General features: G+C 47.4%; 10 protein-coding genes across 10 annotated transcripts; 4 read left to right on the forward strand and 6 right to left on the reverse strand.

Annotated features, from left to right (window-relative positions):
* Window positions 1-360: 360 nt before the first annotated feature.
* F4822DRAFT_211555 (RNA-binding domain-containing protein) lies at window positions 361-1,702 on the reverse strand. Its single transcript, XM_051453864.1, has 3 exons — window positions 1,175-1,702; window positions 794-1,050; window positions 361-730 (listed from the first exon to the last, which is right to left on the reverse strand). Exons 1-3 carry the CDS (start codon window positions 1,247-1,249, stop codon window positions 466-468), a joined length of 597 nt encoding a protein of 198 aa, XP_051315509.1. The 5' UTR covers window positions 1,250-1,702; the 3' UTR covers window positions 361-465.
* A 515-nt stretch (window positions 1,703-2,217) lies between these two features.
* F4822DRAFT_437028 (glycoside hydrolase family 31 protein) lies at window positions 2,218-4,962 on the reverse strand (the record flags this gene model as incomplete). The annotated part of the gene is made up of 3 exons (XM_051462377.1): window positions 2,218-2,898; window positions 2,978-4,707; window positions 4,764-4,962. The coding sequence occupies 3 exons, from the start codon at window positions 4,960-4,962 to the stop codon at window positions 2,218-2,220; spliced, it is 2,610 nt and encodes an 869-aa protein (XP_051315510.1).
* Window positions 4,963-5,576: 614 nt separating this feature from the next.
* Window positions 5,577-7,275, reverse strand: F4822DRAFT_399521 (vacuolar ATP synthase 16 kDa proteolipid subunit). Its single transcript, XM_051457777.1, has 4 exons — window positions 7,059-7,275; window positions 6,913-6,925; window positions 6,672-6,801; window positions 5,577-6,613 (listed from the first exon to the last, which is right to left on the reverse strand). The coding sequence occupies exons 1-4, from the start codon at window positions 7,079-7,081 to the stop codon at window positions 6,288-6,290; spliced, it is 492 nt and encodes a 163-aa protein (XP_051315511.1). The 5' UTR covers window positions 7,082-7,275; the 3' UTR covers window positions 5,577-6,287.
* A 162-nt stretch (window positions 7,276-7,437) lies between these two features.
* F4822DRAFT_211667 (L30e-like protein) lies at window positions 7,438-8,238 on the forward strand. The gene is made up of 4 exons (XM_051453865.1): window positions 7,438-7,615; window positions 7,673-7,735; window positions 7,794-7,960; window positions 8,023-8,238. The coding sequence occupies exons 1-4, from the start codon at window positions 7,588-7,590 to the stop codon at window positions 8,149-8,151; spliced, it is 387 nt and encodes a 128-aa protein (XP_051315512.1). The 5' UTR covers window positions 7,438-7,587; the 3' UTR covers window positions 8,152-8,238.
* A 400-nt stretch (window positions 8,239-8,638) lies between these two features.
* Window positions 8,639-11,926, forward strand: F4822DRAFT_211730 (SacI homology domain-containing protein). Its single transcript, XM_051453867.1, has 4 exons — window positions 8,639-8,994; window positions 9,064-10,776; window positions 10,836-10,941; window positions 10,996-11,926. The coding sequence occupies exons 1-4, from the start codon at window positions 8,796-8,798 to the stop codon at window positions 11,888-11,890; spliced, it is 2,913 nt and encodes a 970-aa protein (XP_051315513.1). The 5' UTR covers window positions 8,639-8,795; the 3' UTR covers window positions 11,891-11,926.
* F4822DRAFT_211733 (uncharacterized protein) lies at window positions 11,573-13,287 on the reverse strand. Its single transcript, XM_051453868.1, has one exon. It carries the CDS (start codon window positions 13,147-13,149, stop codon window positions 11,962-11,964), a length of 1,188 nt encoding a protein of 395 aa, XP_051315514.1. The 5' UTR covers window positions 13,150-13,287; the 3' UTR covers window positions 11,573-11,961.
* Window positions 13,288-15,401: 2,114 nt separating this feature from the next.
* On the forward strand, window positions 15,402-18,264 carry F4822DRAFT_399532 (transketolase). The gene is made up of 6 exons (XM_051457778.1): window positions 15,402-15,638; window positions 15,804-15,850; window positions 15,930-16,025; window positions 16,085-16,169; window positions 16,227-17,885; window positions 17,951-18,264. Exons 1-6 carry the CDS (start codon window positions 15,585-15,587, stop codon window positions 18,065-18,067), a joined length of 2,058 nt encoding a protein of 685 aa, XP_051315515.1. The 5' UTR covers window positions 15,402-15,584; the 3' UTR covers window positions 18,068-18,264.
* A 403-nt stretch (window positions 18,265-18,667) lies between these two features.
* F4822DRAFT_428083 (uncharacterized protein) lies at window positions 18,668-19,327 on the reverse strand (the record flags this gene model as incomplete). Its single annotated transcript, XM_051460849.1, has 1 exon — window positions 18,668-19,327. The coding sequence occupies one exon, from the start codon at window positions 19,325-19,327 to the stop codon at window positions 18,668-18,670; it is 660 nt and encodes a 219-aa protein (XP_051315516.1).
* A 613-nt stretch (window positions 19,328-19,940) lies between these two features.
* Window positions 19,941-24,169, forward strand: F4822DRAFT_399534 (Fusaric acid resistance protein-like-domain-containing protein). Its single transcript, XM_051457779.1, has 3 exons — window positions 19,941-20,330; window positions 20,544-22,485; window positions 22,550-24,169. The coding sequence occupies exons 1-3, from the start codon at window positions 20,247-20,249 to the stop codon at window positions 23,830-23,832; spliced, it is 3,309 nt and encodes a 1,102-aa protein (XP_051315517.1). The 5' UTR covers window positions 19,941-20,246; the 3' UTR covers window positions 23,833-24,169.
* On the reverse strand, window positions 24,094-26,232 carry F4822DRAFT_399537 (DUF1692-domain-containing protein). The gene is made up of 3 exons (XM_051457780.1): window positions 25,822-26,232; window positions 25,146-25,721; window positions 24,094-25,069 (listed from the first exon to the last, which is right to left on the reverse strand). The coding sequence occupies exons 1-3, from the start codon at window positions 25,898-25,900 to the stop codon at window positions 24,594-24,596; spliced, it is 1,131 nt and encodes a 376-aa protein (XP_051315518.1). The 5' UTR covers window positions 25,901-26,232; the 3' UTR covers window positions 24,094-24,593.
* Window positions 26,233-26,374: the final 142 nt, after the last annotated feature.

Genomic DNA, 26,374 nt, shown 5'->3' on the forward strand with positions numbered 1-26,374 from the left:
TGGTTTTTGTACGTCCATTAGCCATCGTCAATCGGTTTGATTGGACTTGCCATAAACGCCGCCTTATCTTGACGCCTCTGGATCGCAACATATCTGGCGGGTAAACAACGAAGATTGAGTCCGCAAAATCACTCCCTGTGCCGGTCCTCTTACTACGGCTGTAAGTCTCGCCTGAAAATAACCCTCCTGGTTTTGGATACGGTGGCAGAAGAAAAGAGTAGTAGTGAAGCATGCCGCCTAGCAATCGCTGCGCCATTCTTGCGAAGTCGGTGATTGTAATGAAGCCCTGTATGCATGTCACACGCCTGATCGATTCGACTGCCTGCTCTTGTAAAGACCAACGTCATATGCCGCGGTTCCCCAACTATCAACCATGATTATTTTATCCATTAATACAATCCCACAACCCTTCACAGGGGGTCGTAGGCTAAAGCCGGGAATCTAGGAGGACGAGCCGGGTTACCCTCAGTAGGGGTTGTAACCATTGCCTCGTGCTCGTCCGCGATAGCCGCCACGGTACCCTCCTCGTGGCGCGAATCCACCTCTGCCACCGTAGTAGCCTCGTCCTGGGCCACCAAATCCTCCACGCCCACGGCCGCGGCCACGGCTCAGTCCCGGAATGTTGGTACGCTTGGGCGTGACCTTAATGTTACGTCCCTTAAGGATGCTATCATTCAGCACTAAAGCCTGAGCGACGAGGCTAGGCTCTGTGAACTCGACGTAGGCATACCTGTACATTAAATAATGAGTGGTTTGTACCAAAGATAGGCTCATAAACGTGATTCAATCTTACCCTTTAGGTTGCCCTGTAAACTTATCGAGGAGGATAGTGACACGATTGATCGATCCGCAGCTTTGAAAGTGGGCTTGTATCTCTTCGGGAGAAACTGAGTAGTCAACATTTCCAACAAATATGCTTCGACTGTCAACGTCCGATCGATCCTCGGAGACCTCTTGCCCCCTCTCCTCTAATGCAGCGTGCATTTCCCTAAGTTTCGCTGCCTCTTGCTCCATCTCTGCGACGCGTTTCTTCATGGCAGAAATTTCTTCCTAATGGCATTAACATTTCATATTAGCCTTTATAATTCGGTTGACATCCTGTCGCGTTTCATGCTTCGATGCTTCGATGCTTCGATAATATCGCGCAGTAATAGAGTCGGAAGGAGTGGCATACCTCATCATTGCCCTCTTCGTTGACCAGGGGGTCCTCCCCAGTGACGTCGCGCTCGTCGCGATTCGTGTCCGACATGGTGGATTAATGCGACTAGGTCTTGTTCAGCGTGTTAGCGTAGCTCGATGAAGTTTTAGGTAAACGAAGAAGCTCGATGCGAAAAATGCGAATATAGGGGGAAACTAACCCCTCCGCGACTTGCGGCTGTGGATAGGTTGCTGTCTCGTGGGAAATCCAATACGAGAGGATCTAGAAACAGCTCGCAACGCGCAGAGAAGTAGTACGGGATAAAAGATAATATTCGCTCTGCTGTCGCACAAGAAAAGATATCGCCGGTGTCGGGACTGGACTTACTAGGAAATGATAGAGGGACAGAAACAAATGTTTTCGTTCTGAAGCTCTGAAGCTGCAGTGGAGGTGACGGGGATGAGAATGCTGTACTTAGGTAATACAGTTTGCACCTGCCAGGCTTCTAGGCTGCTAGGGTGGGCTAGTACACTGTATGTAGGTTGGGTGGTACGTAGCGATCTTCAGAGTTGATCTAAGGAAAAGTAAAGTGGAAAGGTCTTTCCAAGATTTTTCACAGCGGGCGGCTAGAACCCGTTGGCGGGTCCTATGAGAGGTCCGTGCACAATGGGCAACGGATAAGACAGCGATAAGCCCTCGATGAAAGACCTAGGGACTTGAGTAAACCTTACTTCAAGACAAAGTATTAGAAGGAACAATCTTGCTATATCTGAAGCTTTTAAATTACCTACCTACCATCTTCTACGGCCCATCCTACTTCCCAGATTTATCCCCAGATTTGTACGCTAAGAGACAAGCAACCTTCAATGTTCGGTGTTGCTAAAAGTAATGGCAGATCAAAAAGCAAATATCAACTAGCATCATGAGTTTCACCAGGGAAAAAAAAAAAAAAAAGCAAACCCGAACAAGCACCCGGGGGTCTCGCTAGAGGTTATATGGTGAAATTTCAACACTTCAAGACCAAAAAATACCTGGGTATTTAGCTAGGTCATAGCCATCGAGAATCTAACTTCTAACTATCATTTATTCAACGCGAACTCAAACGGCTCGTTCAAACTCCACGGTCCCTCCCGACTCGTCTGCTCATCACCAAGTATTACCACTTTCTCTACCATGACATCAGTTGCATATTCAAAAGTCCCATCGGCCTTGAAAGTTGTCCCATCCCATGAGAAACTGATATCCGACTTCTCATCACCTACATCCAAGCTATCACCATCGTCCAAATATAACGACCCAGTCGCTTTACCATCCACGCCAGGCGCCACAATGACCTGGAAGTCCTTCTGTCGTAGTAGCGTCGTTGTATTAGCCGACTCAGCTCTCAACGGTAATATCGTACCGCCACGAATATGAACAGGGATATCAGTCCAAGTCACATTACTGGCGGTCACATTTCCCCCTTTACCTCTGACTTGTTCCAACGTCCAGAAATCATAGAAAATGTCATTTGGTAGGTAATAAGTAACAGCCTCAGCATAATCATCGACAACAGGAGACACGAGAAGTGCGTCACCATAGAAGAATTGCGTGTCGATACCAAACGTATTCGCGTCAGTCGGATATAAAAAGAACTGTGGATTCACGATCGGCGCCCCAGTCGTTGCGGCGCGATACATGGCCGTGTACACGTAATCCAGCAATCGGTAGCGGGCATCGATGGCCTTGCGCGCCGCCGTTGCGACGAGGTCCCACTGGTACTACACCAATTCACATCAGGTCAATTATCAGCCATTTCAAAGAAAGGGGTAAGGATAAGGTAGAGTGAAAGTAACATACAAACTCCTGTGGCGGCGCCGTGTCCCCCGCATGGTTCCTATAGAACGGCATGAACGCGCCGAGTAGCGCCCACCGCGCACACATCTTCTCATCCGCTACACCGTTGAACCCGCATACGTCCGAACCGACCATCGGGACCTGGTGCACAGAGGCGAAACCTAGTAGCTGCGGAATAGACACCCGATAGTCGGACCACGTAGAGTTGTTGTCGCCGAACCAGTGTGCGGCGCGAGCTCCGGCCCCGGCAAATGTCGAGCGCGTTAGCACGAAGGGACGTCTGTCAGGCCGCCGGGCGAGAAGAGAAGCGCGTGTTGCGGTTATCATAGTGAGGCCGTATAAGTTGTGCGTGTCGTATTGCGAGGTTCCGTCAGAGTTCGTGATGTTGGTGTATAGCGTAGCATCACTTAATTCGCCCCTGTGATTATTAATGCGATACTTTGGTGTGAAGAGATCGCGCCCTGGAAGACCTTTCATCTGTCCACTGTCTGTTTGTCTGGAGCTGAGCTCGGCAGATGATTGCGGTTGGAAATCGTCTGGGAATCCAGGAATCGGCCTACCCGTATTGTTACGGGGAGGGTTAGCCGGCTGGGGAGGATTGTTGCCGTCTTTTGCCTGCTGGGCTGGATCGCAATCGATATTGGGACAGAAATTGGACGCTTCGTTCATGTCATTCCAGGCCCCGTCGATATCAATGCCCGTCTCGGGGTCGAAAAAGAGCGAAATCTCATCCGTCCACCAATCTTGAGTATTCGATGCGATCCAATCTGGCCAGACCACTTCACCTGCCCACTGTACCCCACGATAATCGGACCCATCGTCGGCCTTGAGGAAGGCACTTTTCTCTTCGCCCCTAGTGAACGTCGAATAGTTTGCAAGCCTATGAATACCAGGATCGAGCATCATGATATAATGCTGAGCTCTCTGGTGTAGGGTTTCGACCAGCTCCCGCATCTTGTGTAACGGGAACCGTTCCGGGTCCGTTGTGAAGTCCTGTCGCAGGTCCATATAGTCTATATCACCCCATAGCGTCTCAAGGGGTATATTCGCTGCTGAGTAGTTGCTAACTACTTCAGCTGCGTAATTGACGTCCCAGTATCCGTATTTACACTGGTGGAACCCGAATGTCCAGTAAGACATCATAGCAGGTAAGCCGACAACTTCCGCATATTGTCGACTGACGTCGGAAGGACTAGGTCCAGCAAGGAAATAGAAATCTAGTACGCCACCAATCGTATTATACTCCAAAGACTGGTCACCAGAGTCGGTATGGTTGAGATTGATATTCATCCCATTAGAATTTAAGAGAAATACACCATGAGACCCCGCTTCTCCCCGATGGTCAAGGTACACAGGATGACTTCCATAAAGGTTCGAATCCCTCGGGATAAATGGCGATTCTGCATTCCACAGGACACGCTGGTAATTCGAAGTCGGAAGTCGAAATGAGTCCGAATGTTCTCCTAACCCATAGATGTTGGGATTCTTGGGTAGCTGAGTTCTGAGATAGACATATTGAGACTCGAAAACCAGCTGACTACCGGTAGTGTTGAACAAAACCTCCCCAGAATTAGATCGTGAAATGGAGAATGAGAAAGGGTTTTCGACTAGCGAGAACTGCAGGGCAGCATCTGACGAAGATACGTTTTGGCTGCTTGGCCTCGGTAAGATTTGCTCCTGGACCTGGTACACATCAAGACCAGCATCATATATCTTCACATGCAGCCGAGTTTCTACACGCGGTTCAGTATTTGTAAGTCGGTTATTATCTTAGGGGTTAATAACATACCGGTTTGATATTCAACCAGCAATTTTAGATTGGGTAAATCTGTGCCATAAACGTCGCATGCATCACCCGCTAGCGACAAATCCGCCATGAGCGTACCACTTCCCTCGACGACATTAGAAGCCGTATACCCAGGACAATCTTCAATGGATGCCGCAAGGGCCCCAATGGCAGATGCCAGCAGAACAACTAGAGATCTCATTTTACTCCAATTTACCGCACTCTCGTCCCCTCCTCTCTCGCAGGTTTCCTCCACTTATATATATCAAAGAAAGAAAGAACAATACTACACCGTTTCTCAACAAAGTGAGGTCATAAATGTTCTGCTAAGCCGCCGAACTATCTGTATCTGGCAGGTGAATCTGAAGTTGCCGGTAGACGAGGCATGCATATGCGGGGAAATACGGGGCTCGTCGGATTGCCATCGACTTCATTCGCGATAACCTACTTATAAGGCTGGGGCCATCTCGGTTCGTCGCCATAATGGGAATCCCTCGGACGAGTCGGAATAAGCCCAGCGGCGGGGGCGGAGCGTCAAGCTGAGTGTTGAGAACGCCTCTTGCGTATACGTATACGGGCTACCTTAATTTTATCTATCTTTGGAAGTATCACCATTCTCAGCTCTGCTTACGAATATCTAGGACTTAGAAACAAGTAGGTAATATATAACTGATTATAATAGAGCCGTAAGGAGGCTAAGTTATATATGAAATCAATGATAAAATATTTAGTTCCTTGAATTAAACGTCGATCACATTAGAAACATTTTAATTATATTATGAAGGTGAAATAATGAAAGTAAGTAAACATAATAGTAGCACAGACATATCTATATTAAGCCAAGGTTATGTATGGGTACCTTCGGCTCCGTTTCCCCTAAATAAGAAAGCACACCATTGAAACGTCTAAGCTTGACAGCTATACTGAGGCCTCACTCTAATACTTTTGATACAAGGGGTGAATTGTACAGTGCCTAGGACTATGAGACCTGTGGAATGGAAGTGCATCAAAACCTAGGTACCCCCAAATGTGCTGTCTGGGCACTGAAAACCACATAAGGCTAATAACGGCACTGACTAGCGAATCATACGCCATGACCTCATCACATTGTTTGGAGATGTAGAAATTTTCTAATTTGAAATCACACTTCCATGAGAACCGATTACCAACCCCTAGAGTACAAAATCTCTCATCCATTAATCTATGATGAGAAGTCGTCCTGGACCGTACATATGCAGCAACAGTAATACAGATGCGATTCCTTGCTCAGTCGTCACCATGTGCCCCATTCCTCCATTCTTAACACATCACCCCCTAATAGTCTAGCAGCCTTCTGCGTGCTTGTCTTCGGCTGTTAGGCTAGTATTTAACATAACATAAGTTATATGTAGTATTCTCTTGATAGAGAATAGCTCAACAAGGCGAAAAGGTACTGGTTAAAGTACAACTTGCCGAACCTTTTCGCACTTGTACGAGCTATCAAGTCGGATATAGGTTGATCGCGGTGTGCTAGTGGGTTTAGTTGTCCTAGCAGCTAACGTCGACGCTGGCCTTCGAGTTCATGAGAAGAGCGACGATGAGACCGTACAGACCCAAGACTTCGGCGAAAATGAGGATAAGAATCATACCGACGAAAAGTCTGGGTTGTTGAGCGGTTCCTCGTACACCTGCGTCACCGACGATACCAATAGCGAAACCAGCAGCCATACCAGCAAGACCCACAGACAGACCCGCACCCAGTTGAATGAAACCAGTGTAGAGAGGAAGCTGTTGAGTCAAGCCATCGGAAATCAGGACGGAAACGACGAGACCATAGATACCAATGATACCAGCCATAATGACGGGGACGATGTCTAGATAAGTTAGCATTATTTTCGGGGATAAGTCGATAGTACAGGTAATGGCGCGTACTCTTCACGATGAGGTCAGGTCTTAAGACACCCATAGCCGCAATACCAACACCGGACTTGGCGGTTCCGTAGGAAGCACCTAAACAGGTGAAGACGATGGCCGCTGTGCAACCCATGGCGCCGAAGAAGGGCTATTCATAGTTAGCTAGATGAAATATTACGCGTTGATTTTTATTTCGAGTCCCCGAAGATAGCTATGTCGCGCTTGGTTGCGAAGGGCGATAGGAAGGAGTAAAACTAACCGCGTAGACCGGGCTAGAAAGAAATACGTTAGCATGTTATCATGTATGATTTAAAGCTCAGAGAGCAAATGCGAGATGGTTGTTGAAGCTTCATCGAATTGATGATAGCAACGAGTAATCAAAGGAGGCATTCAAGCATTACGTACCAAGCTTCAGAGTAACCGGACATGGTGACGGTGGAAAAGAAGAGCTTTTCGGAAAGGAATTAAGAAATGGAATTAGAGAAACTGGAGAGAATGATAGACTTTCAAAGCGAACAGAAGAAAAGTGGTACAATGAATTGGGGATTTGATGATGAGCTTAGAAAAGTTGTAGTAGTTTACGGGGGAAGAGTGAGAGGTGTTGCTTTGCCTTGTTCCAGGTTTGCTCTTTGATTGGGGCAAAAAGGGTTGGATTGATTTTGCAGCTCCGAGTCACCTGCAACCTCCTAGCCTGATTATGTCAGCGGAACCGGAGCAACGTCACACCGGAACGCTAGAGTTCTTGGCGCAGAAACCTTGCTCGGGTCCAATTGCAGGTGCCGAAACTTTTAGTGCAGGTATTTCGTACTCTCTCTCAAATAATTTTTTTTTATTTCGATATCTTCCACTGCGATCTTCTTGCTATTTACCAACCCACCACTCTGCACGTTTCTTTACAGGGCGAGCCAACGCAAGGAACCCTGCATAAGTCGCAATGTCTGCCAATCAGGACCAGGGTGCAGGTAGGTTTAGATCGTACTAACTCCCTCTGCTTCTGTCTTGTACTGACTTCATTGTAGCTTGGCCCGTAGCCGATTCGGCTCTCACGCAAGAAATCCTCGACCTCGTTCAACAAGCTGGTCGTAAGTACTATTCTGTTATTTCCGATGGTGTTAAATGCGCTAATGGTATTCTGCGCAGATGCTCGCCAGCTTAAGAAGGGAGCCAACGAGGTAACCAAGACTCTAAACAGAGGTGTCGCCGAGATCGTCGTACTCGCTGCTGATACTGTCCCCCTCGCGGTGGTCTTGCACCTACCGCTACTTTGCGAAGACAAGAATGTGATTTACTGCTACGTCCCTAGCAAGGTATGTCAAGCAAAGGCTATTCGAACTCGCTGCAAAATGGGTATACTGATGGAAGTGAATAGATCGCACTCGGCAGAGCCTGCGGTGTCTCCCGCGCTGTCATCGCCGCATCGATCACGACGAACGAGGCCAGCGATCTTTCGGGCCAAATCCGCAGCCTTAAGGATAAGATTGAACGCCTCATGATTTAAGATACCCCAGAGTTAGGAAAACAGGAATTCAGGGCGTTGTATAGGAAGACGTACCAGATGGGCTGAATTATATTGGCAGGTGGCCCAGATGCGATAAGAAGTACGGCAGATACAGAAAATATAATCCGAATTTCAAGAAGATGCTCGGTTCGCAATTCAATACTTTTTCTCACTATGTCGCGTGCTTCATTATTGAGGATTGCGATAGGTCATCAACCATCCAAGCAAGATATATCTAAAAACATGTGCCTGGATTTATTGGGTACACATGTACCTATTGTTTCTCTATTTGCATGGGTAGGTGTTACCCTCTACATACAGTTTCTGTAGGGGTATAGCTTCCTGTATCTTCAGGCCTATCGGATGTGCCTACTCTTGCACCTGGGAGGCTGGAATCAGCTAGCCCTAGAAAATGCAGCCCCACCGTGTGACGGCATCAGCAAACCCCACCAAACCTCCAATCTTGTAAGACATCATTAAATTTATATTATAGGGACCCCTGGGACATGATCATATCCGATCCAATCTCAGCCTATGAATGACCCGTGAGAATAATTTATTTATTTTTATTATTCCTCAATTCGTCATATTACAATCGTAAAATTTACACAGGAATATCATGATTGAGCGCTTTAGCACTGAGGATGCCTAGTTTAGCGCGAAAGCTCCTTATATGTGCTGCCGTTGACGGCCTCATTATCCAACCTCTTGCGACAAAGGGCCAGCGAACACCTCCGCCAGTTCAAATTCAGTACGGAGATGCTACAGTTTCCTCGCTCCCACGCGACCAATTTCCAGATACCTCTAAGCCTAACTCATCCTTCGAGGCTTTTGGGATAGTAGGTTCGTCTTCTCTAAAGCGATCCATAATTGTAGTTAGATCGTAGATTGATCTCTGACCTTATTTCGCAGGACTGTTTACAGTATCCCGCTTAACCTATCTAATTACTATTACCGGCCGCCAGCAAGTCGCGCAGATTCGCGGATTTCCTGTTTACGTAGTTACCGATGTAGCGCTTACGCCATGCACGAGCCAAAACGAAGCTGAGTCCGCTGTCGCAAGTACCGCGACTAAACTTCGACGCGCGTCGGCCGATAAATACGTTGACGACAGCGATTCTGAAAGCGAAGTCGAGGCACCCTCGCTAACCGGCGGCGATGACGCGGAAGACCCCGGCGCGTTAAGCGATCGAGAGAGTTCCGTTCATAAAGGTGCATCAGGCGCAAATGGTGAAAGAAGTAGTATAGCAGAAGATGTTATTAAACGCCGTGGGAGCTATGGACGATTCGCACAACGATGGTTCAGTCGCAAAGGCTGGATGATGGACCAGAAGCGAAATTTAGGTATGAGTAGTGTTACAAGTGATCAAACGGGCGAATCCACGAATAAGGCGAAAAACGGAAACCCAGACAAGGAGTTGAGTGACGCGGTAAAACGAGAGAGGGTTGACCCACCACCGACGCCTTCGGCTGGTGAGAGTCTTATGCCCAAGCTACTACGATTTGCGCATATTTGGCTCGGAACGTCCAGGAGCTTTTTCTTCTCTTATGACTTAGATATTACGAGAAACACTGCTAGCCAGTCCGCCACGGCAACAGCAGGGAACCCTTCATTACACGAACAAGCAGACCCCACGTTTTTCTGGAATCGGAATCTGTTGAAGCCATTCCAAGGATATGGCGATGAATCATTATTATTACCCTTAATGCAAGGTTTCGTGGGCCAAAGGACATTCGTTGTGGATCGGCATCCGCCACAAGTTGACTCTCAAGAAGATTCTATGGAGATGAACGATATGACACCAACTTTAGAGACCGATATTGAATTCCCTTCAGCTGAGAGAAAATCAGTTGATTTAAGATCGTCAGAAAAGAAATACGCCATAACCGTGATTTCTCGGAGATCAACTAGAAGAGCCGGGTTGCGATATCTGAGACGCGGCATAGATGACAATGGACACGCTGCGAATTTCGTCGAGACAGAGCAGATACTCTCAACCTCCTCCCGGGAACCGTTATCTAGAATATACTCATTCGTCCAGGTCCGAGGCAGTATACCACTTTTCTTCACTCAATCACCATATTCCCTTAAGCCGATTCCAGTACTACAACATTCCCCAGATGCAAACTTCCGGGCGTTCAAAAAACATTTTGAATTAATGAGTAAAACATATGGATCTTTGCAATTGGTAAACTTGGTTGAAAAACATGGTGTTGAATCCATAGTTGGTAATGAGTATGAGAAAGCTGCAAAGAGGTATAATGAAGAGAAGGCAGATGATTTGCAACCACTTGCTTTCGAATGGTTCGATTTTCACTCTGCATGTCGCGGTATGAAATTCGAGAATGTGAGCTTGCTTCTGGATACCCTAGGCAGGAAGATCGAAGCGACTGGTAGTACCGTGGAAAGAAAAGGACTAGTAGAACGAAAGCAAGATGGAGTGCTAAGAACAAATTGCATGGACTGCCTGGATCGAACCAATGTTTGCCAAAGTTCCTTTGGCAAGTTCATGCTCGATCAGCAGCTGAAGGAAGAAGGCTTCGATATGTCGGCCCAACTTGACCAGGAAAACTCATGGTTCAATGCCCTCTGGGCCGATAATGGAGACGCCATATCCAAACAATGTCAGTCGAGTTCCCATTCTCCTTATGATCATCAAGTTCGCTAAACCGTAATATACCAGATGCCTCTACCGCTGCAATGAAAGGTGATTATACTCGAACGAAGAAACGAGATTATCGCGGAATGGTGAATGATCTCGGTTTGTCTTTAACACGTTTTTATAATGGGTAAGAAGCCACGAGCATCAAAATGATATCCAATTGCTTATAATACGTTTTTAGGATGGTGAACGACTACTTCTCTCAAGCCGCTATCGACTTTTTCCTAGGTAACGTCTCTTCCATGGTTTTCGATGAGTTCGAGGCAACAATGATGAGCAAGGACCCTGGCGTTTCAATGTCAAAAATGAGGGAACAGGCTATTGAGACATCCCAGAAGATTGCCATAGAAGATGACAAAGAGGACTTCATTGGCGGGTGGACGCTATTGAGCCCTCATGCATCTGATACTATCAAGACCTTGCCGTTTGAAGAAGTAGTACTTCTTTTAACCGATGCGGCTCTTTATTTGTGCCGCTTCGATTGGAAGCTTGACAAAGTATCTTCTTTTGAGAGGGTGGATTTGGCCCATATCGTCGGGATCAAAGTTGGCACCTATATCACCTCGGCCATATCCTCTACAGAGACCGATGAGTCGCGAAATGTCGGGATCGTAGTGACCTACGAACCCGGCAAGTTCGATATAAAGAGAACCAACACACGATCACTTTCCAGCACGTCGGGATCTGATCAAACATCGGGAAAGAAAGATGTGTTCAAAGGCCCAGCAGCAGCCCCCGCCGCCGTATCAGGCATCTTAAATCAAGGCATTCTCAACGCTATTACGGGAAAGGCGCAATCGCAGCCGCCGCAGAAGATTGCTCTTAAAGCACTGCATTCCAGAACAGCTGTATCGGACGCGAAAGACGTGAAAAGAATGACAGAGAACGAGCAGATCAACGTCATCGCCACAGAAATCGAGCGTTTAGTTCAGCTCAATCAAACCGTTCCGGAAGACTCGGAACAGAAAAAGAGCCTTATCGAAAGAGGCGATATCATTTCTCTCGCTGAGGCGAAGAGGAGCACGGGGATTCTTGAGCAGTGGGGTCATAGCATAAAGAAGCTGGTTTGGGCGTAGGCGGACTGAGTGTTGCTTGTTGGTCAGGTGTATATAATATATAAAATTCAGTAGTCCGGCGGTTGGATGCTTCAATCGGAAGGCCGGGGGTTGGCGCAGTAGAGGTGCATTTGATAACGCATATCCTGTAGAGCAATAGGATACCGTAGTCCTTCACCAAGGCGGAACCAGATCGAGTCGTGTGATTTCAATTTCTCCCATGTGCAGCCTTCGGATGGCAATTTATCAGTTTGGAGTAGCGTGTGGTCGAGTAGCCATTGCATAGGATATTTCTTGGCTTCCTTGCCGACGGCAGCCTCTGAGTAGCTGCCTGGACTGTCGACTACTAGAAGTAGAGAGCTGGTCGGAATGGCAACGCTTAGATTTCGTAGGAAAGCTGTTGTCAGCTTGATACCGCCGGATGTGTATAGTTCGTTGAGCGTGAACAGCATGGTGATAATCACGGGCGTCTTTCCTAGAAAATTCGATAAACTATCGCTATCGAGCTGTAGAATGTCTTGCTGCATGAATGTTGATCGTAAACGTGTCGCTGGCTCAACCAGAGCAGCATTAGCTGCCTTGGCCGCAGCACTCGCATATTTAGATAGTACGGGCGGAGTTGTGAGGCCTGTGTGTAGTTTTTCTACGACTTCACCCCACGGACCGACATCCAAAAGTGTAATATCTCCGGCAACATTAGACGTAGCACCACGAAGATACTCGCCAAAAGCTACGATCTCAGCGGCGCCCCCTCCAATCGCAAACACTTTTAGAGTATTATCGGTGGTAGCATGCTTTTTTGTCGATTCCTCCCACTCCTCTTCACCCGCATCTACAGTCGGTGAAGCTCGTCCCCGCTCAGCTTCGTCATTATACGCATCCCCCGTATCACCGGCAGCAGCGGTGAGCAAAAGCGGCTCCAGATCGCCGGTGATTTGGTTAAATACTCTGCTATAGCAAAGCGCACGGGCTGGACTCCACCGTGCTGCGTATACTTCGAGGAATTGTTCACTGCCGAATGCTGCTTCAAAGTCTCGGTTGAATAATGCCTGTTTCACTCTTTGAAGGACGGTGTTGAAGTCGTCAGCGCCGAGAACATCTTTGAATGTGTCGCCGAAGATGTTTAAGAGCCTTTGCTGGGCTTTGGTTTCTTCTATTGAGGTTTGCTCTTCCAGCGCTGGTTGCTCAGTTGGCATTGCCTCCTCTGCTGTTGCTGCTGCTAATTTTGAGGTACGAGGTGGCAGTTTAGAGGACTTGGAACTTGAGGTTTTCTTTGCCATGATCCTTTTTGCTAGAGTTGATTGATTGGTTGAGGCCTCTTTAAAGATTTGAAGTTACGTTAGGTACATAGGTAGATATAATTCAATTTTATTTAATTTATATATTGTTTAAACCTTGATTTAGTTTTCTGAATTGAATTAGTTTTACGTGGTTTTTACGCTACAGAAATTTTTTGAGTGACCTAGAATACCTACCTTACTGGAACAAATCAGTATTATATTCCGCCTACAGGAAACTCTACCATTTGCTAGTATTTCATTCCCATTTAATTTCACATATTTTCCATGAATAGAATGACGATCGCGAACATAATATATATATAATTTTCATCGTTTTAATAGAAGACTAAAATTTGATTCCATACTACTGTCGATTCGAGTTGCATTTTATTGAGACTTGTACTTTCACTTTATAATATTTATACTTAGGTATTTATATCCTTCTTTTCTTCTTTCTTCTTGTCTTGTTTTTCTTCTTCCTTCTCTTTTTTAAGCCCTATAAAATGATATCATATGTTATTAACAAGCTTGGTGAATATTTTATGATGATTCTACGAATTAGATGTTTTTACACTCTGTAAACAGAACAGCTCTTTATCAGTGGAAAAAATCCTTTTTTTCTCTCCCATTTCCCAGGCACCTTGTTGGCAGTTGGTGAAACATCAAAGGCTCTCTTAACCGAGGAAATCATAATTGACTTACTCGATAAGCGGGAAGAATATTGATGCGTTATGTATGAGACATATAATGAATTGAATCGGTAGAAGATTTTCCGAATGAGTGCCGGTCCTCATCCGGAGGAACCGGGTACTTACATGAAGATGAGTGAGCGACACGGCACGATGCTTCAGATAAGTTCCCTATGAAGTAAATGGCTGCATCACCAGCAGCGAAACAAATTGACATAAGGACAGCCACTTGGTTCCGACCTGCCGCTTACTTTGGCCATTGGTAGACGAATGAAGTTCCTCCACTCGCTCACGTTGTTCGATAGGCTGGCCAAGTATGTTCGTGACCCGATATGGCGCAATGTTCCGGTTAATCCTGTACCACACTGCTTAACACCGAGACAGCTGGCCGAGGAGCTTTCATTGAGAAACGCTGACATACGATTATGTAGGCAGGTACCTAGGTATATAGGTGAGAGGTCCGATACGGAGCGAGGTGTATAACGAGGCTCCTATACTATCGTATTACATGGAAAGATACCCATGGGCACCCCCCACTGGTGTAATACGGCATGGGGAAGGTAAATCAAACTAGAGATGGATAACCATGTCAATTTAATAGACTTAGAAGGTCCCCATATACAATAGCGACTATAGTGCCAATCTCCTGGGTAGTTACACCAGCTGGAGGTCCAGGCACTGGCCCTAATATTAGCATACCAACACTATTGCGTCTTTTTCCGGACCTATCAGGCAAATCAGCTTTGACGAATGTGTTTCGCAGGGCTGCAGGATGGGCAAAACGAAAATCAGAGCATCGTTATTGTTGAGTAAGATGAATTTGCTATATCCTGACTAGACGAGTTCGGATAGACTGCCTGTTTTGCTTGCGTAGTAAGAATAGGCACGTCACATGTAGGTGAAAAATTGAAACACTATAATGTACAGTGGTATACAATAGGTGTTTTTATATACATGTGTATGACTTTACGATGCATGTCTTCTTAATCCTACCTAAGTATTAAGGGCAAAGCGTTGAATGGGGGCATTGAATGTTAGTATGTGAAAATGGTGATGTAAGTGTCGGATAGGCTGTCGTGTCACGATACTTCAAGGCAAACGACAGTGGCAAATTTGTTTGAGAAGAGATTTTTAATAGGAAGAGGCGTGCCTGTAATAGGTATCCCGTAGCTGTAGAGAAAATACATGTTGAGTGTTTTGGGGGAAGAAATAACTGGAGCTGCGCCAAGCTTAGTTTGAATTGAGGGTTTTTGATAAGGGACGAGATGATGAAATAATGCCGCTCTAGTACTGAAAGGCACCTGGTAAATGGGTCCCTGGTCCTTCCTGGTCCTTATTCAGCTCCACGCCATTGGTTACAATTGTCACCCCACTTGATCATCTTAAGTTGCCTCAAGAAAGTCAAGGAACTTAAGGAAGCGACGTGCTTGATCCATACACTTATCGTGTCAGAACCCCTCCGCCAACCTTAGTCTACCGCCTACATGTATAGTACTAAGAAAACTAAGGTACTTACATACACACGTACATACGTACTAAGAAACTAAGAAACTAAAGAAGGTAAGACCCATCGAGGCCCGTTGCCGGTCCTCCAGCGTGCAGCATGGAAGCAACCAAAACATTTTAACCACCTTCCCACTTCTTCTTTTCAATCCTCTTCCTCCCCTCAATCAACTTTTTCTCATTTCCCATTCCACTCTCTTTACTGATTATTTCCCAAGGCATTCTTTTGACAGAACCGCAATCATGGGATATACCGACAAAGATTGGCTTGCCATTAACACGATCCGCCTTCTCGCGGTATGGATGACGACTCCTTTCACTTAACCCCGCCCCCGCTCTGCCCCTCCATCCCTCCATCGTGAGCTCATTGTAGCTCAAACGGCCCCCCTACTTTTTTTGACCGCATCACGAGAAATCCCCTCAACAATATGGAGTCATTACTAACAATTGCTTACTTTCTAGGTCGATGCCACATTCGCCTCCAACTCGGGCCACCCTGGCGCGCCTATGTGAGTAACAAGATGATTTACATATAGAAAAAGTCGTAATTATATATGGGGAAAAGACTATTGACACCAATTTGTACAGGGGTATGGCACCGGTGGCTCACGTCTTATTCAACAAGTTCATGAAGTTCAACCCCAAGAACCCCAAGTGGTTGAACCGTGACCGATTCGTTCTCTCGTAAGTCCAATTGGTCCCTTATTTAATTCTCTCCCAATTCTAACGACGATATAATTTAGTAACGGACACGGATGCATGCTCCAATATGCCCTCCTCCACCTTTTTGGATACGCCCTAACTTTAGACGACATCAAGGGTTTCCGAGTGAGTCCTACTCCCTTCAATTCCTTATATTACTATTAAAGCTTACAATTACTCTAGAAAGTCGACAGCATCACCCCCGGACATCCCGAGGCCCACGACACCCCCGGTGTTGAGGTTACCACTGGTCCTCTCGGACAAGGTATCTCCAACGCTGTTGGTCTTGCTATTGCTCAAGCCCAAACAGCCGCCACATTCAACAAGGATGGATTCCCCCTTGTTGACAACTACACCTATGCCTTCTTAGGTGATGGTTGCTTGATGGAGGGTGTTTCTAGCGAGGCAAGCTCCTTGGCTGGTCACCTGCAATTAGGTAACCTCATTGCCGTCTGGGACGACAACCAGATCACCATTGACGGTGACACTGCATGCGCTTTCACCGAAGACGTCGTTAAGCGATACGAGTCTTATGGCTGGCACGTCGAGATTGTCGATGATGGTGACCACGACCTCGAGGGAATTGAGAAGGCCATACAGAAGTGCAAGGATGTTAAGAACAAACCCTCGCTAATTAAGCTCAAGACCACCATTGGTTTCGGTTCTTTACAGCAGGGTACTCACGGAGTACACGGTTCTCCGCTAAAGGCCGACGATATTAAGCAGGTTAAGCAGAAATTTGGCTTCAACCCCGAACAGAGCTTCATCGTCCCACAAGATGTCTACGACCAATATGGAAAGAAGGCTGCTGAGGGTGCCGCCCTTGAGGCAGAGTGGAACAAGCTTTTCGCAAGCTACGCTACTAAGTACAAGGCTGAGCACGATGACCTTGTTCGCCGGCTAGAAGGAAAGCTTCCTGAGGGTTGGGAGAAGAGCCTCCCCGTCTACACTCCCAAGGACGCCGCTGTTGCGTCTCGAAAGCTCTCCGAGATCGTCCTTTCTAAGGTTGAGGCTATTGTCCCCGAGCTTATCGGTGGTTCTGCTGATTTGACAGGATCTAACCTGACTCGATGGAAGGGTGCTACCGACTTCCAGCCCCCGTCGACTGGTCTTGGTGACTACGCCGGTCGATACATCCGATACGGTGTCCGTGAGCATGGTATGGGCGCTATCATGAACGGTATCGCCGCTTACGGTACCCTTATCCCCTACTCAGGTACTTTTCTAAACTTCGTCTCGTACGCTGCTGGCGCCGTCCGTCTATCGTCTCTATCCCAGGTCCGTACGATCTGGGTTGCCACTCACGACTCCATCGGTCTCGGTGAGGATGGTCCTACACACCAGCCGATCGAAACACTCGCCCACTTCCGTGCTCTGCCCAACATGATGGTTTGGCGACCGGCTGATGGTAACGAGACTAGCAGCGCCTACTACGTTGCCCTAACCTCCAAGCACACTCCTAGCATCATCGCTTTATCGCGACAAAACCTGCCCCAGCTTGAGGGCTCAACCATCGAGAAGGCGATCAAGGGTGGATATGTCTTACACGAGGTTGAGGGTGCCGATATCACCCTTGTCTCAACTGGTTCGGAAGTCTGCATTTGCGTTGACGCCGCCAAGTACCTCCAAGAGAAGCACGGCCTTAAGGCCCGTATTGTCTCGATACCCTGCTTCGAGGTCTTCGACTCTCAAACCAAGGAGTACAGACTCAGCGTTCTTCCCGACGGTATCCCGTCGTTGTCTGTTGAGGTCATGAGCACAATGGGTTGGGAGAGATATACCCACGAGCAATTTGGTCTCAACAGATTTGGTGCCTCCGGTGCCTACAAGGACGTCTACAAGGCAAGTTTCTTCTAAGCACCTTGTTTGAAAATGCTGTGTTACATGCATACTAATAAGTATAACAGAAATTCGAGTTTACTCCTGAGGGCGTTTCGAAGAGGGCTGTGGCAACTGTTGAATTCTGGAAGGGTGTCCCTAACATCCGTTCGCCTATCAACCGTGCGTTCCAGCAGCTTATTTAAACAAAAAAATTGGTGTGGCGGATGATGAGTCTTGGTATAATTAAATCAGCTGGCGCAATGTATCAGATGGTGTTCTCGGATTTATAGACGTGCGGGCCAAAATAGTCCGAGATAAGATACAGCACGAGACAAATTTGGCATCAAGCACATTTTTAAAACATATTCCCAATTAAATGCAAACACTATTAGTGTATGAATCTTTATATATCTGCTTCTGTGATGTGCCAAAGTGAAACACCCATATAATCTAGGCGAGTTTACGCTATTAGCATTTAATGCGGTTTCATAGAAGCCAGTATAGTATCGTATCCATCCGATGTTGATATTCCTCCGTCCAAGTATATTTCGTCCGGACGCGTAGTGTGGCTCTAAATGGACTGTCTATATGTATCCTCTTGCATAGCTGGTATTCCAACTAGGTCTAATTCTTTGTGACACCAAACTCCCCTAGACTATCCTAGGCTGCTGTTGTTGGGCGAGTCGAAGTGGTAGACTTCTGAAGGAACCGGTCTTCTTCAGGGCGACCGGGGAGTTTGGCCATTATATGTTTCCCCGTCGTTTGTATATTTCATATTGGAGATTCCCACATCTCCCCTTCTTTCAGTCGCCGGTATCGCCTACAGCCGTACCACTTCCCGAGCCATCTTGCGCTATTTGCGCTTCCGCCCATCGTGTCTGTATCTCCCGTCCTACTCGCTCCAACCTAGCGGCTGCGCGCCGTGCGTCTCGGGCTTCGTCGGCGTTGGGCGCGACTACGATGCCGATGAGCATGGGTGGGGCGTTGACGTCTTCTTCCTCTTCTGCTATGGTGGGCTCGTCGATTATGCTGCTGCTGCCTTGGAGTTGGAGTTGTTGGAGTCGCCGTTCTACGGCGCTTACTTCGAGAGGGGATATAGGTTCGTCGTCGTCGTTGTCTTCTAGATTTGTTGGTTGGCCGTTGGGGGCTACGGCGGCTGCGGTAGAAGAGGATGAGGATGGGTTCGCTGTGGCGGTCGCGGTGTTGGTGGTTGTGGAGCTGGGACCGGCGCGCATAAATGATTGTAGTAGAACCGGTCCGGAACCGGAGTGCTCGACCATGACGCGCTGCGGTGCGCCGAGGCCGAGACGTAGGGCGGATTCGTGGGCGCTGAGAGCGCCGTGGGATAAAGAGGTTAGGGATTCAAGGTGTGGGCGGGTACGGGCCGAGGTGATGAGGGGGGTTAGGGCGCGGTCGGATAGGTGTAGTGATAGGGTTGGGTGTTGGGAGGGGAGGTTGGCCATTGTTTTCTTCGATTTAGAATGATATCCCTTCCTCTAACTTCTCTCCCCTTTTTGTTATTCGTTCTCCTATAGGAAGGATATGTATCGAGTTAGGTAGATAAGTTCGTAGATAGCACGTGGAAATGGAGGGGTTTCAGTCGTTTGCCAGATAATCTGCACGAGGGATAAGGACGATAGGTCAAGATTCGAGAGCGAAAAGCAAAGTATTGTATAGCAGTTGATTAGGCTCCTTGGGCATAAGTTCTAGAAGCTTTAATAGGGGTTGTATTTAGTATTCGCGTAATGTGACTCTTGGTGTATGTAGCTGGTGTAGTAGGTAGTATTGAATCTCTGACCAATCCGAATTTACAAAGTTTACGATTCGGTAGGTGTACCTAAAGAATGAAAGAATGTACCTAGGTACGTCGGAGTTAGTAGGCGGGAAATGCCCGAAAGGAAGAGGAATTGGGAAGCCCCTGCCGTTTATTCCCCTGTGGGATGACGCATTTGGTCAAGAAGTGAGCTGTTATTGGCTTATTATTTAACTTAGCGCCTTATTTGACTTTCCCTTCCGTTTTATTGTGGTCTGCTTAGCGGAGCTTGCCTGGTAGGACCCCCACCGCTTCAGCAGGCTAGATGCGCACTTGATCAACTAACTCCAACATCGTCGGGTGACTTGACTTAGATTTTCGCGTTCGTACATAATACTTTACCAGCGCGTGGCCACTCGTACCTACAAGTCAACGCTGACAATCATTTTTTTTGCCCTTGGATATAATATCTCCCTTACCTCAGACTTAGTCACTCTGGTGTAATTGTACATACGGACTGGGCCACTCATCTCGTTTACCTGTTTACCATGTCGCAAGGGTTCTAGGATCACCGGGCGGGTCGGAAACAGAGACAGCAGAAGAGGGCCACCAGCATCGACTATCGAGCTATGACCAGCGATAGCACGACTAGTAACACAGCAGCCGGTGGGACTTCAAGGTTGCCACGGCCGGCTAGGGTACCTGTTAGGACCGTGAGTTACCTAAAATTCCCTTTTTGCGAATTGTGTTCAATTTTCGTCTGTTTCTTTTCTTCTTGCTCTTTTCTTTGTCTGGGTCTTGCGGGTCCCTCTATAGAACATTCACCTTTGTATGTGTACGACTCTACTCCCGACATATTCTATGCATTCCCCGGCGGCCTTGATGGTTACCTACATACTGACGTGATGCCGCGTCGCCCTCGACAGAAGCTACGAAATGGCACCTGGGTCGTTCCGGGCACCGGCGAGCGAACTCGTCGACAATTTACCTTGCGATACCCGAGCCTCGACGGTCCCGGCGATGACGACAACATACGCGCCCTCGGCGAGGGTACTTCGGTGAAGGAGAAGGCATGGAACATGTTACTTAATACTCAGGTGGCGGCGAACAAGTTATGGGCATGGGTAAATTCGCCCAAAGGTCGAGGCACAATCAAGTGTTCCATCGCATACCTAATAGCTAGCATGGGCACATTTTGGCACCCTGCTGCTAGTTGGCTAGGGCCAATGGACGGGAAACATATTGTGGCCACAATATCCGTCTATTTTCATCCTGCTCGGTCGGCAGGTTCGCAGATAGAGGCCGTTGCTATCGCGATCATCGCCGTTTGCTACGCCATGCTCATCGGAACGCTATCGATGGCGACGTCGGTTCTCTTTGGCTCGGTGTTGGACATGGTTGAGTTTTCATATGCTCTCGTTCTCCTGATATTCATTGGTGGCGGTTTGGGTTTTGTCGGATGGGTTAAACAGAAGCTCAATAATCCTCTTGTCAGCGTTGGTGCCAGTATAGCATCCATTGGTATCATCACCATCGTGACAAAGGAAAACTCAGTTCACACCGGTGTCTTCACGAACCAGAAGATTATAATGTCGCTCAAGATCCTAATGATGGCTACGACGATATCAATGTTGGTCAATCTGCTCATATGGCCAGTTTCCGCGCGACTAGCATTGCGAAAGTCTATGCGGAATGCGTCTACTTCCCTCGGTGAGATGTTGTCTATGATCGCGAGCGGATTCTTGAGTGGTGCCGAAGAAGATTTCACCTCAAGCTCTTTTACGAAAGCTTCCTCTACATACGCTTCGAATTTAACCCAAATGAACAAGAACGCGCGAGAATCGAAATATGAATATTATTTCTTGGGACAGGAGCGGGTCTACAGACATGACAAAGCAGTAGTAAAGTCGATGGAGAATTTGGCCCAGTCGCTTGGTGGATTGAGAAGTGCGGCTAATACCCAATTTGAACTTCTCAAAGAAGTGTCTAATGGTCCTCCATCTTCCCATTCAGCCGTTTCTCCTACCACGAATGTTTTCTCTCCTACGTTCGGTCGAGCTTTATCGGCGACTCTTAAGAGTGGTAGTAATAGGGTTGGCACTCTTGGTCCTATCGATGAGGCTCCCGATGAACGAAGCGACCGGGAGGATAACCCTCCACCTTCACAAGCTTCTCAGGAAAACCCGTTCGCCATGTTTACGCCGTCTAGTTCATCGCTGAGGACGCCTTCGGATATATTCGAATTGTTTATCGCTCGTCTTGGCCCGTCTATGAAATCTCTTGTCCACACTATGGCTGAGATGCTTAAAGAACCGCCGTTTGGTGTTCCAGGCTCGCCGATCAATATTAATGAGCAGTTCAAGCAGAGTCTTGGGGATGCAATAAGTTTATACAACCAGGCAAGGGGAGCTGCTCTGGAAGAAATTTACAAGACGATTGAGCTAGGTAGAACTAGGTCCGAGTCAGTCCAAGCTGACTTCGAAGAAGTCGCAGCAGCTTGCGGACATTTCACATTTAGTCTGCTTAGTTTTGCGGATGAAATGCAGATTTATCTCGATACGCTGGACGACTTAAGAGATACTGTAGAACAAAATAAGAGGACCTGGAAATGGTTGCTCTTCTGGCGGCACATCAAATTCCCGTCGAAAAAGAAGAAAGACGATATCGAGGAGCAACTATCTCTAATCAAACCTGTTCGTCGACTAAGACAGTCCAAGTTACCTCAGGGTATTCCTGATTCTATAAAGAACCGGCGTGGCATTTTCAGTTGGGACCAGGCACCACAAGGCGAAGGTATATGGGATCATTTCGTCCGATTTTGCTCTCGGAGTCTTTTAAAGGTTTTCAGGTTTCTCGCAAGAAATGACAGTGAGTTTTTATTTTTGTTACCGCAACCTTGGGGGGGTCTAAAACAATTTCTAACGTGATGCAGTCCGGTTTGGTCTCAAAGTTGGCATTGGTGCTACTTTGTACGCTATGTTCGCCTTCATTCCTCAAACACGGCCCATATACACACACTGGCGTGGAGAATGGGGTCTTCTGTCTTTCATGATTGTGTGTTCGATGACGATAGGCGCCTCAAATACCACCGGATGGTCTCGTTTCACAGGAACTATTGTGGGAGCTGCTTTTGTCTTGGTCAACTGGTGGATTTCTAATGGAAATGCCGTCGCACTCGCCTTTTTAGGATGGCTCGTCTCGTTTGGCGCGTTCTACATAATGGTGGATCGCGGTAATGCGCCATTTGGTCGCTTCATATTGCTAAGCTACAACGTGTCTTCATTATACGCGTATTCGCTCACGCAAGAAGTCGACGACGACGATGATGACGAGGGCGGTATTCATCCCATCATCGGTTCTATTGCCTACCACAGAGTCGTTGCTGTGTCTGTGGGTATTGTCTGGGGTCTCATAATCTGTCGACTAATCTGGCCTATGCCTGCACGTCAGAAATTCAAGGAAGGTCTGGCTGTTTTGTACCTGCAGATGGGTCTTATTTGGAAGCGAGGTCCATTAGCCATTCTTCTTCGCAACGATACCGCCGCTACTAGTTATATGAAAATGGGCGAACAAGCTGCGATGCAAAGATACGCATCGCAACTGCAGACACTCCGTGTGTCCGCGAATAATGAATACGAGCTCCGTGGACCGTTCCCCTTCCAGGAGTATGGTCGCGTCATGGCATCGACGCAACGCGCACTTGATGCGTTCCATGCTATGAGTCTTGTGACGCAGAAGCACGGCCGGCTAAGCGCTGGCGAGAAGGCGCTGCTATATTACACAGCTGAAGAGCGCGCGCAGCTATGCGCTCGTATTTGTCACGTGTTTCAGGTACTCGCTTCAAGTATGATGCTTGAATACCCACTTACAGACGCTATTCCGAGTGTTATGGTCATTCGGGATAAGCTGCTCGGTAAGATCTTTCGTTTCAGGAAAGAGTACAGTGGCAATCATCACGTCACGGAAGACACTGGCAAAGCTCCCGCCACTCCTACCTCAAATGGAGACGCAAGTACAGATCCAAATGCCGAGGAGGATAGTAACAAACCCAAAACTTCAAAACCAACCGACGTCGCCGTGGAGGAACCGGACTATGCACTTTTATACGCATACGCCCTGGTTACCGGCCAGTTGGCGAAGGAGTTGAAGGTCGTAGAGAAGGAGATCGAAAACTTGTTCGGTCGGCTCGATGAGGATGCTCTGTTATTGCAATGATGAATGAATTCACTGGCCTAGGTCTTACAGTCTGCATTGCGGGTGTGTTGAAAACCGTCTCTGGTTACCAGGGAGTTGTTGCTTATATAGATTATACAGCATTGACAAAAGACCAACTTGAAGGTCCAAGGCTACAAATCACCTCTTCTAGAGGTTCGTTCGTTTCAAATATGGATACGACGCATTAAATAGGGGGTTTAAGGGGTTACATTTTTCTAGGAGTCGGAATGGGAATTGGAACGGAAATATTTAAATTTGGAAGAGTGGTGTTTATGTGACATCTGCGATCTAGTTCGTATCTGATCTATATAAATATATACCTTTTGATTTATCAACATACTAAACTTGATATATCACGATGAATAACTCGTATATTTTTGTTATGTTCCATCTGAGGACCTTGCTGGCCGGATGTCATTTATAAAGGGCCTTGAATCCATACTACCTAACGCTCCTAAACTTAACATGTGAATAGTAAAGGAGGGGAAGACATATTCAAAGGTTAAGAGACACAAATTCGTCGAAATCAATCATTGCAGGCGTTTTCGTGTTGACGCTATATACCGAACTCTCCTTTACCCCTGTTCCTTTAACTCCGTGAAGGTTCTACAAAAAGATGTACCCAGATAGGATGCCGAAACCAGATCAATCGTCTTCCATTCCATCGTTGTCGCCCACTTTTGATTTCGCCCATCCAGTACCCGGCTTCCAATCCTCGTCCGGGCTAGTAGTACACACTACACAGTCGTGATGGCGTTCTTTTACTCGTCATAATCACCCTTCGCACCAATAACACCCTCACTCTGCTTCCTACGACGACGACCAATAACCTCCCTAAGCCATTCACTCATAGTGAAGCCCCAATGGCAGGCGACTAGGACACCACTTAGGATATTCACAACCTTAACAGCAAAAGAGAGTAGCCCGTCCCGGCGTTCTTCGACATGTAGCATAATAGGCTCAATGTCGTACTTGAAGAACAGACCAGGGACAAAACGTTCGTTAACCTCTTTGCTTTGCTCTGTTACGGCGTACTGGTTTGTGAAGATGGTGCGGTCGGCTGAAGCTGATGATGATCCCCGTTGTACACTGTATATCGTGGGTACTACCGACATGAAATATTGGAATTTGTAGAAGTGGGCGTCAGCGAAGTTGATGGTTCGGTCGAGAGGGTTCACGAGAGACGGGTAGTACGGTCCGAACGAAAGTTCCGAAATAACGTGCGAGAAGTTGAAAGCTGCAATGGGTTGAGTTAGCATCAGTCTTCTGCAAAACCTACCGCCGAAGGGGAGGTAAAGGGGGATTATACTAACCACCGTGGTCCAAATGCGTCCCCATCTCCGCATATCCGTGTCCTCTCGCTGTAATGTGGAAATCACCTTGGACCTTATTCAAATCCAAGCTTCCATAAATACGACAACTATCCGGTTCAGCACCCCAAAGCCTAGGCGTCTTCCCCCAACGCGCCTTCTTCCGTCCCATCGCGATGATATCGTGAACGTGTTCCTCGCCAAAACCTTCCTCGTGCCACCCAGCGCCTGTAAGTATACGTCCCTGGCTATCTCTACCCAATCGATGTACACCCTTCGCATCAACCCACTGGCCCCAACTCGTAGCATCTTCCTGCAACCGCGAGGCAGCAAGAATGCGGTCGCCGGCGGCGTCTTGTACGTTGACGTGTAGATCCTTGCACTTCATCTTAACCACAATATCCAGGTTAATCTGCATACTGTGTCCCACACCCTTCTCGACCGCGAACGTATGCGTTTCCTCGCCGCGCCACCACCGCGCAAGTTCCGACCATAGGAGTATGAAGGATACGACCGACATGACGACCGTCCATTTTCCACCGCCCGATGTGCGCGTTACGTATTGAGGTTTCGACTTCGCTAGGTAGAAGGAACATCACCAGTCAGCTTGTGGACTTTTGACCCTAGCTTCTCTCACTGAGAGTAGCAAGGGATAAGATAGTGAAGCGCGCGCACTTACGGAAAGCATCAAAAGCCTTTACGAAACTACTAGGTTCGGGCTCGTCATCGTAGTGACTTTTCTCGTTATAACCGTTCATCTTGACTGCGGACCTCGGTGTTTTCTATCCAGGTTGGTCTCGTGTGCGATTCGGAACTTCTCGAACGCGCTGCAGGCTTCACTTCGCCGAGACGTCTGGACTGGGGTAGCGCTAGAACGGCATCGGTTTTCTAATTCGAATTCCGAAAATGACCTTTCGAGGTGAATTGGTCGAATAGACGTCGAAGTCGAAAACGAAATCGAAAAATCGAATTGGTCGAAGAAAAAGGTTGTAACTGGTAAAAAAGTTAAGGTTAACGAAAATGACAGCTATTAATCCACTCTATTAGGCCATTCTAAGAGGACAACTTGCACCAAAAAAATGAATCTGTGTAACATTGGTAGCATTGGTAACATTCTACATTTTAGCTAATTCTTGCGCTAATCCTCACCTGTAACTAACCCCTGTAAACGGCCTGAATATCAGTGGATCCGGGTCTCGTGTGGGGGGACCCTTCTAGTGTTTCGCGGCTGA

This window comes from Hypoxylon trugodes (assembly GCF_022578975.1).
Source record: "Hypoxylon trugodes strain CBS 135444 unplaced genomic scaffold F4822scaffold_4, whole genome shotgun sequence".
Classification (NCBI taxonomy): Eukaryota; Fungi; Ascomycota; class Sordariomycetes; order Xylariales; family Hypoxylaceae; genus Hypoxylon; species Hypoxylon trugodes.